The sequence below is a fragment of the Bos indicus genome, chromosome 4 (genome assembly GCF_029378745.1).
Source record: "Bos indicus isolate NIAB-ARS_2022 breed Sahiwal x Tharparkar chromosome 4, NIAB-ARS_B.indTharparkar_mat_pri_1.0, whole genome shotgun sequence".
Lineage (NCBI taxonomy): Eukaryota > Metazoa > Chordata > Mammalia > Artiodactyla > Bovidae > Bos > Bos indicus.
In genome coordinates, this window is record NC_091763.1 from 61,764,643 (window position 1) to 61,777,980 (window position 13,338).

Genomic DNA, 13,338 nt, shown 5'->3' on the forward strand with positions numbered 1-13,338 from the left:
AAGTTTTTCAAGCATGGGCTTCTGGAGTCTGTGAGGTTGCTGACTGATAGTGGTCTGTATTGTTTCTGTGAAAAAATTGTTTTTAAACCTATCTACTAAATAGTTATGAGAGTAAACTAAGGTGGATTGCCACTGTACTTAATTTATATATATACATGTCAGTAGTCCAAATATTCTAGCATACTTTTATGTCCCATCTTGTTTAAAAATGATACTTGTGATAAAGTACATGATTAATTCCATTACTGCTACAGTTTAATAGTAAAGTGGAGATTACCTATGTAGAAAGCAGCTAATACATAGTTTTCTTACATTTTGAAGTAGTTGATAAATACTTTTTTCATCCCATCCACTCAGTACATCCTTTCACTAAAAATCTGAAGGTAAGTAATTTATGCTTTGCACATGGACTTCTTGACTTTTTTTTAAACTAATTTCAAATATTTTTCTATGTAGAGAAGGTGAAATGAATTATAAGTTTTCTTTTTGTTATTTATAAATGGCATTTTAAACTGATTCTTGACAGCTCTTCAAACATGGAATAGGGCTTGCTTTTTTATTCATTAAATTGATAGTTATTGCAACTTTAACCAAACCTATTTAGCAGTATCCTAATCATGTTCTTATACATAATGAACAAAGGTAGTCTGCCACTGGTCATACAGCTTATCAATACTGTCACAAAATCTCATTAATCCTCATGAAACTGCATGATGTCAGAGAAGCAGTTGTTAGAGATTAGTATCAAATGCTCATTGAACATTTTCTGAGTGTTCTGTTCTGTTGTTAGAGGTTTGTGTGCATTTTTATTGTTGTGAAAATTTAACCTTGTGAAATGGGTACTATTATTGCCTTCATTTTTTAAATAAGAAAACTGAGGCAAAGAATGGAGGTAGTGGGATTGTGTACAAGTTTCTTAACACTTCTTCGCCTCTCTCTGCCATATTCTTCTCTAAGTTCAACTCCTTCACACAAGATTTTACCCCTTATGAGTTACTCAAGAACATTGTTCTGGAAATTTTCTGTTTTTCTCTCCTGCATCATCACTTTCCTGAGGATGGATTATTTCTATTGGCATACAAACATGTTATTTCTCTTTCCTTAAAAAAACAAAAACACAAAACAGTAAAACAAACAAGATCCTCTTTTGACTCCACTTCCCTTCCAGCTATTACTTTCATTCCCTTTCTGTCTTTAGTGCACAACTCCTTATAAATTGTGAATATTCACTATTTTTAACTGTACTCCTCTCCTTTTCTCTTAAATACATCCCAGTTAAGTTTTTACCCTACTGTTCCACCAAGATTGCTTTTATCAAGGTCACCAGGGAGCTCTATGTTGCAGGATATGGTGGGGGATATAGAGAAATGAATAGTATGAAAGAAGGATGTTATGAATATATAACAAAAACCTAGAAACATTCAAATATCCATGTTGTAAATTTTAGTCTTTCTATGTAATGGAGCATTTAAAAAGAGTGGGGAAGACATCTTTATACTGCTAAGGAGTAATTGCCAGGGTAAAATAGGTGAGAAAACAAAGTACTAAAGAGTGAGTATCGTGTTCTACCTTTTATGTGAAAAAAGAAGGGAAACACAAGTGTGCTTATATCCACATTTGTTATGTTGTTGAAAAACCATGGAAGGGTATTTCAGAATTACAGAGGAAGAGGGTAGGAGACAGAAGCTAAACCTCTTTGTACCTTGTTCTATAATTTTTCCTTTGTTTCTGTGTATGTTATATATAATTTAAAAAATTAAATAGAAAAAAAATTCCTACACAGTTTAACAATGTCAGGATGTTAACAAAATTACAAGTAATTTTGAAACACTATTTTGACTACATATCTCTAGTAGGATAGATCTAAGGACTGAAAAAGTGACAAGAAATCTTAAACCTCATCCAGAATTATTGCGATTATACATAGTAGGATAAAGCACATAAGTACTTTTGCTAATGGCATAATTTTGTTAATATCATTAGTAAAAAAGATTTTCAGGGTGACAGATGTATAAATAAAATAAAAAACCATATACCATTCAATTAAAATCAGAAAAATGAATATTCACTCTGGGTTTAAGTTTCTCCTTTGCAAAAATACATATTTTGTATCTCTCTTGAAGAATCTTAGAAATAATAGCAAGTGACCATAAATAGCCTTAGGCCCCAGATTTTGTCTTTAGATGCCATTTCCTATTAAAAGGAATAAAGCCCCTGGAACTGTGGCTCTCTCCAGGCCTGGCAAAAGAAATGTGGAAGGTGAACCTTATGTGCCCGAAAGCAAGGAAGCTCTTACATACTACAGAGGTCAAAATTATTTTCTAGCCCTAATGAAATAATGGATCTAGGCAGTTTGATCTAAGTTATTAAAAGGTGAATGTTTGATGGAGACTTCATAGGGATGAATCAGGCTGACAATATTTAAACACACTGATCGATCTTAACATGACTAAAAGTAGGTCACCCAGTCTACATGTGCTAATAATGATGTGATACAACAGGAAGTTCTCTTGTCAAATAAAAAAGAACCTGAAGTTAATCAACCCTCCAGATCTAACTGCATTTACAGAAGACTACAGGACAAACTATAGGATACCAGGACACAGTCAGTTACATCCAGACTGCAACATGTACCCAGGGAAAATTTTGAAAGAAGTAGAAGCTGTTAAAAGATTAAAAGAGACATAACAACCCAATTCCATGTGTGGACCTTGTTTGATTCTGATTTAGACAAACCATCAGATGGTAAAGAATCTGCCTGCAATGCGGAAGACCTGGGTTCGATCCCTGGGTTGGGGTGAGCCCCTGGAGAAGGGCATGACAACCCACTCCAGTATTCTTGCCTGGAGAAGCCCCATGGAGAGAGGAGCCTGACAGGGGCTGCAGTCCATGGGGTCACAGAGTCGGACACGACTGAGTGACTCAGCACAGCACAGCACACATCCCTAAAAAGACATTTTTGAGCAAGTGGGGAAAATTGAACTGTACTGGATATTACTTAATAAGAAATTAATGTTAATTTTATTGAAGGTGGTAATATTGTGGTTAGCTACAAAAATAATTGCTACAGATAACATGCTATTTTTTAAAACGTGAGAAGAAATGATATGGGGTGTTTGCTTTAAAACTCTTTTCCTTGCCAAAAATGAAATGGGGGTGGGTAAATGAAACAAGAATAGCAAAATGTTGATAATTGTTGGAGCTAGATATTTGGGAATTCCAAAGATGGTAAGGGGCTTCATTTTATTCTCTCCACTTTGTGTGTGTTTGAGAATTTTAATAGTAAAGTAAAATCATAAGAAAAGACTGATATTTTTTGTATCAAGTGATATGACATAGGAGTATCTATGAAATGTTTGAACTGATAGTTTATTATGGCTATAGTATTTATCAAAGGAACTTCTTTAGGTTGCAGCTGAAGTAATAAGTATATTGTAGAAACTTACAAAGCATCATCTAATTCATTTCTCCAGGGCTTAAATCAGTCTTTATCGCTTAGCGTTTAACTTACATAACTTACTATTGTGCCCCACTCACTGTTCATATGTATTGATTAAAGTTTCAAGACTTGTGATATGTAGTTTCTCAAAAAAATCCTGTGTTGTATTTGGTTGTTTATATATAAGAATTTGTATATGTGCATTTTCAGAATGGTGCACTCAAAAATACTTCTGGGGAAATTAAATTCTGCCTAAAAGCTAAGTATCTTGGAAGGACAGCTATACCTTTGGTACCTAAGGACCCTTGAACCACAGGTCTTAACTACAGAATGGCTCTTTTTACTGTGGTTAATTTTAATGTAAGACTCTTTTTTATTAGCCATGTTGCATATATAGACTGTTTGAAAATTGTTACAGTTATTGTTTGGATTTGGCATGTTTAGTAATTGTCAATATAGCCAATATTTGTTTTAATAGAATTCAAGGAACGCTTGCCTGTTTCTCCATTATGAAATAGGAGGTCTTATGGGAACTGTACATAAATGTTTTTATTTTAAATACCTAATGCTTATAGTGTGAGCACTTAGCAGATTTATTAGAAGTACAAAATAAGGCAGAGATAACCAGAATTTATTTTATATTTTGGGTTGTATATGGAGATGGCACTTGGATCTCCATGCCCTTGAGTTTGTTTTTCTTTAGTCTTGTGTTTTTGAAAAATGTACAAATGTATTCATGAGAATGGCAAGAATAATAAAAACTAGAATAGTTATCTAAAACTGTAAACTATATCCAAATGGCTTTGAATTTAAAACTGATAAATTACCCTGCATGATGTTACTAAAGAAGAAAATAAATTTTATGTATACTTTTGATTAAAAATACTGACAAAATAATGCAGAATAACACTGGTGACCTTGGAATTTTATCCCATTGTTGACTGTTAATAGAAAGCCAGCCACCTTCTCATTAATAGTCTTGAAGGTTTTTAATGACAGTCACACATGCATTGCATTATGGCTGAAAGACCAACTTCCAATTTACTTACTTTCCCCCTGTTTTAAAGATAATTTGGTAATTATCTGTATTTTATTATATCTACAGTAGATATGTTACCATTTGCTGAACTTTTAATGTCTTAAATGGAATTTGGAAAAACCAAATTCTTAAATTATGTCAGTTTTCTGCGTATTTGTGCCTAAAGGGAATTTTACTTTACCCGTAGTAAGGCATCTTACTCCCAACTTTCAATTTGTATAATTAGAAAAAGTTGAATTTTTTTCTTTATCCCATTTCTTAGTTGACGAAGGATCAGAGATTGGTGTATTCGGGCAGACTGCTTCCCGATCATCTGCAGCTGAAAGACATTCTCAGAAAAGTAAGCTTTTCCACCACTATTCAATACCAGTTACTCAGAGTGCCGAGGAAATATGTTCTGAACTTTCTTTTGATATCCAACCAATTTAGTTCTTAGACACTTAAAATCAACCCTTTTGGGTAGCATAATAGGTGATTCTGATTAGTCAAAAGTTTTATATATCCATCTGATAGCTAAATCTGAAATAGCATTACACATTTGTGTTCAGGGATTTGTTATCTTGTGGAAGAAAGCCATATTGACTTATCATTAATGCAGGAGTAGAGTGCTCAAGTAGACTGGTAACAGTCCCCTCTCTTAAATCTGTTTTTGATGAAACTACATGACATTTTAATACAAGTTAACTTGGGTTAGGAGTTTAATTTTGGGACCTCAAATATTACAGAAGGAAGCCCACTTGGTCCATTAGCAAACTTTGAATCCTGGTACTCAGAGTTAAATATATTTTAATATAATTTTTTGATAGAATATTAGTTACTTTAATGGCAGCTTTTAGCTCATGTTTATTTATAGAATTTATACTTTTAGAATTTTTCTGCATTTGAGATTCTTTTTGCTTGTAAATGTAGCAGAATTGAATATGTAGCTATTAGGTTTCACTTTAGATTTTTTATGTAACTCAGTGTTTTCTGGATATCCCTAATCTCTTTATGCTCTTTTGTATGTTTATGATCACCTGTGGGAAATTTTAAAAAACTTTACACTGGTGTATTCCTTCTGTTTAGATAGTTGACTTTGTAGCTTTGCTAGTGTGACTTCCTGCTGTCATTTTCATTTTAATCATGTAGTTTCAGGTTGCCAAAGTGGTTTAATAACATCTCTCCCTGTCTCTCTCTCCCTACTTCTCCCTCTATCTCAAAAATACTGGCTTTTGTAGCATATATCCTCCCCTCTTTCTTTTCTTAATAGACTTTATTTTTTAGGGTAGTTTTAGGTTCATAACAAAATTGGGAAGAAGGTATAAAGATTACCTATATAACTCCTACCTCCACACATACACAGCTACTCCCACTAACAGCATTCCACATAAGTCTACATTACAGTGCTACAGTAGTTAGAGTTGAAGCCTGTATTGACATCATCACCCCAAACCCTAGTTTACATTAGGGTTCACTCTTGGTGTTGTACTTTCTGTAGGCTTTAATAAATGTATAATGACAAGGATCCACCTTATAATATTGTACAGAATATTTACTACCCCCCAAATCCGCTATGTTCCACCTCTTCATTTTCTTTCCTGGTTTTATCCTTAAAAACTTTTTTCACTATATGCTCTTTGAAATATAGATTTATTATTTTAACCCAAGGATAGCTAGAGTCTGAACATGCATACTTCTAAAAAGGATTTTACTGCCAGAAATCATTCCCAACCAGAATACTTAAAATGCTTTGGGATTTCCATGGTGGTCCAATGGTTAAGACCCTGTGCTATCCCTGATCAATTGACCCTAACCCTAACCCTAACCCTAACCCTTGATCAGGGAACTGAGATCCCACATGTGCCTCTATGGCCAATGCGTCCCCCCCCCCCCCCCCCCGTCCCCACTAAAACAACAACAACAACAAACAAAAACCACCCAGCTTCAGTCAAAGGACTGTTGTGTCCCTTATCATAGAACATTTTGAACAGTATGTTTACAGTTCGAACAGATCATTGGACCGTATAACACTTTACTTCTTTCAGTTAAATGCTGTCATTAACTTTACCTGTTTAGTTATAAAATGTCTTATAGAAACATTTCCCAAAGGTGAATAAATACTATGAGGTAATTGTGGTTAATATGACCTTTGAAACTACGTTTGTAAGGATGACCATCTTACACTTGGATGCTTGTTTTACTGGTCTGTATTCCCAAGCTAAGGGGACATTGTAAATCAGGCATCCTTTCTACCTGCTTTGCTTGGTGTACCTCATGTAATGCTATTTCTGGGAATGCCTTTAGTATTCTAACTCCTAGTAACTTCTTCCTCTAAACCCATAAACAGTTGTAGTTCATGCATCTCAGTTTTGTGCAAAAGACTGATTTATGTATTTCTCTAATTGCTCTCTAATGTGCTAGTCTGTTCTTTTAAAAAATATTTATTTATTTATTTGTTTTTCGCTGCTGGGTCTTCGTTGCTGTGCCAACTTTTCTGCAGTTGTGGAGAGTGGGAGCTACTCTTTAGTTGCAGTGTGCGGGCTTCTCACTGCGGTGACTTGTCTTGTTGCCAAGCATAGGCTCTAGGGCGCGCGGGCTTCAGTAAATGCAGCTCTTGGGCTCTAGAGCACAGGCTCAGTAGTTGTGGTGCATGGGCTTAGTTGCTGTTTGTGGGATCTTCCCAGATCAGGGATCAAACCCGTGTCTCCTGCATTGGTAGGCAGATTGTTTACCACTGGGCCACCAGGGAAGCCCTAGTCTGTTCTTTTAAGAACGTCATGAGTCTCCCTAGGGGAGGGCCTGACTCCTGCCCTTTCTTGGATTCACCTCAGAATTAAGCACAGTTCTTGTTTATGGAAGATGATGAATTCCCAGAGCTTTGTTTCTCTTTCTCACAACTGGGCATCTTTTTTTTATTATTTCCTGCTGTGCACCACCCCCCCTTTTAAAAAATCATTTTCTGATTTTTTCTTTTTTAAAATTGTTGCGCCATCCTTTGTTCTTCTCTGCCTCTCCTTACTCTACCTTATTTACTTGCTTTATGCCTATGATAGATATACTCATGAAATCATTAAGCTAAAATGCCAATTAATTATTTTTAGAGTATCTTCCTTCATATTTAGAGTATTTTCCTTCCTCATAGTTGTAGATTTATGGAGAAACATTTGGAATATTTACAGAATATAGTTCAAACATATGCTCTATGTCTGTGTATAAGTGTTAGACATAAAACCAGTTTTTGACTTAAAAAATAAAATACTATTGCTAAAATTCAGACAGATGAGACCTGTAGTGAGGCTATTTGAGTTTCCTTATCACTGTAAGTTTTCAAATGATGAAAACATTTACTATTTGAAGTTTGTAGGCCTAAGCTTCAGTGTGACTGTCACAGTGCTGATATTACTGTGTGTAGTACTTTTATACTGAAATACTAGGTTGCGTTGACACAACTTTACAGCAGTGTTTGCTTCAGAACTCCTTGGTATACAAAATAATAATTTTTTCATGTAGTAGTTCCTGAGTATTGAGACCATTCTCTAAGCGTGGAGGAAGCACTGAATTCAGAAGGGTCCCAGTTTATGTGTGGGTGACAGCAGTGTGTTACTAACAAAAGGGCTGTGGTAGGAAGACACTTAAGTTTTGAGTATTTCTGCTTAGCCACTGACATTTTTGAGCTGTGTACTTTCCAGTACTACCCTTTAAATGTAATTTTCTTTAATTTTAGCAAGATGAGTATCATATGGTTCATCTAGTCTGTACTTCCCGGACTCCTCCCAGTTCTCCAAAATCCAGCACCAATAGAGAAAGTCATGAAGCACTGGCATCCAACAGCAATTCTGTGAGTTGTTTTGGGCAGAGTAAATGCTGAAGTTTTCTGATTATCCCTTCTTGCCTCTAAAAACTAAGTGGAAAACAGAACAACTGGATCTCATGGGTGGTGAGACTGGGTTGTGAACAGCTTAAGTTAGTCATTTAAACTTCATTTGTAGAGATCCAATACACAGTGTAATCCCTTGAAGCCTGTTCCCCATGAGTTATAATTTGCAGGTCAAATTATAACTCATTATGGCAGGTCAGTAATAGAGCCAATTTTCAGTATTTAATTACTGAAATACTCAAAAGACAGAATTATGATATGGTTATATAAACTCTACAGCCAATATTTCAGAAATGTTTAAGGTATTTTATATATTATATTTAATCAAGGTAGATTAAAGTATTTAAACTTTAAGTTTGCTAAATCTTCTTGAAGAAGATTGCTTGTTCAATAATTGTTTTTTAAAATGACTGGATTTGAGTGTATATTCCAACTATGGGAAGAATAATTACTTGATGTACCCAGTTCTTTCAGACTCGAGTATTCATTTTTCCCTCTTTAGTTTTCCATCTGCCTAAAATTGTTTTGGAAATTTAAAAAACTAGTTGAACTTTTCAACTTAGGCATTTTTTACACAGTCCAAATTCTTTTATGTTAAATTATTCTTGGTTTCCCGTAGAAGCTTTGTGGGACACTTTCGGAGGTTAAGGAAAAGGGCTGGTTGAGTGGGAAGCTGTGTAAGCTCCCCGGGGCGGGAACTTTTGTGCTGCTAAGTGTACTTGCCTTCTTGTCAGGAATCCAGCCAAAATCTTGAGGAGGGGATGAATGGCAGGGGTGATAACGAGAGACTGGTTGTTAACTGCATCTTTAAGAAACCAGATCTTGTAGTTGCTCTCTTTAATTAGCATAGCCTCAATGGTAAGTATTTTCTAGTACTAGCCGTGGGAATTCAGCTTTCACTAAACTGAAAGTTGTTTTGTCCATAAACCTAAGGGTCTTTGTATGTTTCCCACCTTGCATAAGAAGGGACAAAACCCTGTACTGGCATAGAATTCTCTTTATAGTCTTTGAACAGTTGTGTTGCTCCAGTTTCTGTTGACAGAGAACTTTCTTTTCCCTTATCTAGTAGTTCCTTGGCCATGATTTCATTTCTTTATAATATATATTCAGTTTTTCAGAGGTGTGTTATAAAAAAATCTAAGAAGTATCAAAGGAGAATGAAATTGAATTCCTCTTAATTTTTTTATGGCTGATAAATTTCAGTGGGACTTGATAATGTCTTAAAAATCTGTTCATGAAAGTTGTCTAATAAGGTCAGAAATAATTAGTTCTAGAGAAATTAGGGTGTGCTGCCAAATGCCTAGGCCTTTCTTCTATTAATTTTTTTTAGTGAATACCATATTTTGATGATCCATTTAATACGAAATCTCGCCAAAAAAGAAGCCTTTCCAGGTTGTGTGCCTAATAATCAGCCTCCCTAGTAAGATATTTGGTGTCTGTTTGGTATGGAATAACATTTTAAAGCTTTTGTTAATTTTTCAAAGGTCTCACATGGCAGGACTAAGGAAGGTAGACATGTAAAAAGACATGCTGTAAATAGGAAGGCAGTACCAGTAATGTGATTTTAACACACTTGGAAGGATGTCGAAATTATCTTGTATCCAGTTTTTTAAAGTAGGTAATTTATATAAACTGTAATTGTGTTTTAAATTTACATAAAACACTTGACAAACTATTTTCAAACAGCAACAAATTGAGGTGGTCTTCAAGGGGTTATATTGATTGAAGCTGTTGAATCTGTAAGTTACTGACACCATTAATGCATTAGAATTTTAAAATTCTGTTTGGTATCTTGTTTATCTTGTTAAAAAAAAAAAGAACAGTATTTGTTGGTAGTATCTTTAATAGGATTTTAGGACTGAAAGGAATCTTGAAAATCTAGTTCAATCTCATTTCTTATAGGAAAGCTGTGACTTAGGGGTTAAGTGAATTGTAAGGTTATGTTCCTTGTTAATGTCAGAGATAACACCAAATTCTAGCACGCTCTTCAGTGTTTTAAACCAGTATATGACTAATGGCATGTTATACAGTAGCTGGTACATAGTAACTGTTTAAGTGATACAGTTATTAGTACCATTATTGAACACTTCCTATGTGTTAAGCATCATGAAAAGAGCTTTGCATGCATTAATTTTCACAAATTTCGTATGCTATTTTTGGTATATAATTACTACTCAGCCTTTTATAGTTGAGAAATGGACTATTATTGTATAATTAATGGATTTTGATTTTCTAAACTCTTTAGTCTCATGAGAATTAAATTATTTATACCTATATATATAAATAAATAAATATACCTATTATGCTGGGCACGCAAGTCAAATCAGTAAATTTCTAGAATTCACTCTTTGCGGAGGGATTTCACAGATGCATTTTTAGTAATGTGTCTATAATATTGTGATTATAATGAGTTAAATCTCCTTGAAAAAAAATAATTACATTTTTGTTTGTAGAGTTCAGATCAGTCAGGATCATCAACTCCATCATCCAGTCAAGAAACCTTGACTTTAGCTACCAGTTCTTCCTCAGAAGGATTGAGGCAACGTACCCTTCCACAAGCACAGACTGACCCAGCACAGAGCCATCAGGTCCCATATGTAATGCAAGGGTGAGTGAAACTGTGATAGCTTTGGTCCTCTTAAAAATCTATGACTCCAGACTTTCATGGTAGCCCCCTTCACTAATCAAAGTACATTTGAAATTTATTCATATACCTGATTATATGTTTTGTGAATTAGAGGGTTAGGTGTAGCAGTTTTGGGGGGGCTGTTCTGTGTGGTTTGTGGGATTGTAGTTCCCTGACCAGGGACTGAACCTGTGCCCTCTGCAGTGAGAGCACTGGACTGCGACTGAATTCCCTGGAGCAGTGCTTTCGAAAGCTGGTTGTACATTAAAATTGTCGGGGGCAGTACCTTTCAGTCTTTAATGTTTGTGCTAATCACCTGGAGATGTTGTTAAGATGAGGGTTCTGATTCAGTTGGTCTAACAGGGCCTGAGATTATGTATTTCCAGTGAGCTTGGCTGTGATGCTGATGCTTCTGATGCTTTGACCGTAGTTTGAATAGCAAGGATCTAGGTAACTAAAATTTTTGTTTTTACTCAATCTTACTATGTCATGCTCAAGTGCTCAGTCGTGTCCAACTTTGTGACCCTAAGGACTATACCCTGCCAGGCTCTTCTGTCCATGGGATTTTACAGGCAAGAATACCGAAGTAGGCTGCCATTTCCTCCTCCAGGGTATCTTCCTTACCCAGGGATTGAACTCGCGTGTCCTACATCTTGGGTATTGGCAGGTGGATTCTTTACCACTAAGCCATCAGGGAAGCCCCAGTCTCACTATAGATCTACTCAACCTAGTCTTCTGAAGAACAAATGGGTGAATAAGGTGTTCTTGGAAGAGTATAGAGCCCAGTAATCTGTTTTTTAAAAGTTCTACTGGTGTTTATGATCAGCCAGGCTTGGTAACTACCAAGACAGAGTATTGTGATAAATATTCTGGTGATGTATTATGAAGATATGCTAACCATTGCATGTTATCCAGAGACTTTCTTAAGAGGAGTTTACTCAAGAAGCTTGCTATGGCTGCCTTATATTTAGCAATTACAATAGGCCTCTTGGGTTAGGCAGTTCCAGGGGGAATGCAGCCAACAGCCACAGCAGCTGTGGACAGCTCAGAGAGGAGGATCTTGGGGAATACAGTTTAGATCTGGGTCATGTCTGAAACTGGAGTACTTTTGAAGTAAAGGAAACAGGAATAATAGTTACTGATAGTTGTTTTGCGTTGCATATTGTGCTGTGGTGTGTGTGACGGTGCTCCAGATCTATGATGCTGAGGCTGGAAATAAGCAAATGGCTAGGACCCCCCCAAAATGGTAGTAAGTGATGTAACCAAGGAGTAGCCACTAACTGTTAGGCCAAAGAGGATGTAATAACATATGGCTACTTTTTACTTAGAACTTTATAAACTTAATTCAATTCTTAATGTAGAAAAACAAAGCTGAGTATATAGAAAAATATTAAAAAGACTCATTTGTCTCATATTCTTGAGTTTTTCTTCTAAAATTAAGTGTTTAGTGAGGCTGATTGTAGACTTTTATAAAGCATCTCATGAAACTATTTTTGTTTTCAGAAAATGATTATTACAAACCGGAACTTTGTTATTTGTAAAAAAGTATTGTCATGATTTACATGGTAGAATAGTGGCTTAAAATAGTTTGTCTTATGACAGTGATTCCTTTTCTGTCTTTTTTGCAGAATAAAACAGTTCAGTTCCTCTCAGTTTATACAGAGTGCTGTTACTAATATTTTACCAAATATGTTGGTAGTGATGGAAAGTGAGAATGGATATAATAAACCTTGAAGAATATATAATATGTTGAAAATAGTTATGTCTGTATAATAATATTTTTACCTCTTTCTCATACTTACAGTGAATATATTAATATATATATATTTTAACTCTTGATTTATTAAGGTAAAATATACATAAAATAAACCTTTTAAAGCATTTTTAAAGTGCACAGTTCACTAGCATTAAGTACGTACACAGTGAATATATACTCTGTAATAAAGTATATGAAGTTGCATGTTTTCAGAATAAGACCATGGATATCTTGGAAACAGATTAATAATTTCTTTAAACTAGTCTGTTGAGAAAATCAACAGACTTTGGAGCAAAGGCATTTAGCTCTTAGAAGTATATAAAACAGATTAGGAAAATTTGAAATAGTGTTTATTTTGCTAAAAATGAGTATTAAGATGAAGAGAGGTAAAATCCTTAAATAATGTTTAGTTTTAAATCAGGAGGGCAGTACAGCTTAGTGGATGTACAGATTCAGGAGTCAGCCTACCTTGCTTTGAATCCTAGCCCTGTCCACTGACTAGCTTGGGCAAGTCTCTTCTCTTCTTTGCTTCAGTTTGCTCATGATCTGCAGATAATAGTAGTTATTGTATAGGATTTCTGTGTGGATTAAGAGTTCATGTACGTAAAGAGTTAAGTGATAT

The 13,338-nt window shown here is 35.1% G+C and overlaps 1 protein-coding gene across 4 annotated transcripts in view; it reads left to right on the top strand.

Annotated features, from left to right (window-relative positions):
* HERPUD2 (HERPUD family member 2) overlaps positions 1–13,338 on the top strand; it is a 36,268-nt gene that overhangs the window by 12,047 nt on the left and 10,883 nt on the right. For 3 of the 4 annotated variants that reach the window (XM_019958776.2, XM_019958778.2, XM_070787850.1), the window contains 3 exons: positions 4,741–4,818; positions 8,182–8,295; positions 10,788–10,942. In XM_019958776.2, coding sequence (XP_019814335.1) covers positions 4,741–4,818; positions 8,182–8,295; positions 10,788–10,942 — 347 coding nt within the window. The remainder of the gene's footprint in view (positions 1–4,740; positions 4,819–8,181; positions 8,296–10,787; positions 10,943–13,338) is intronic. The other variant, XM_019958777.2, reaches the window with a different exon arrangement.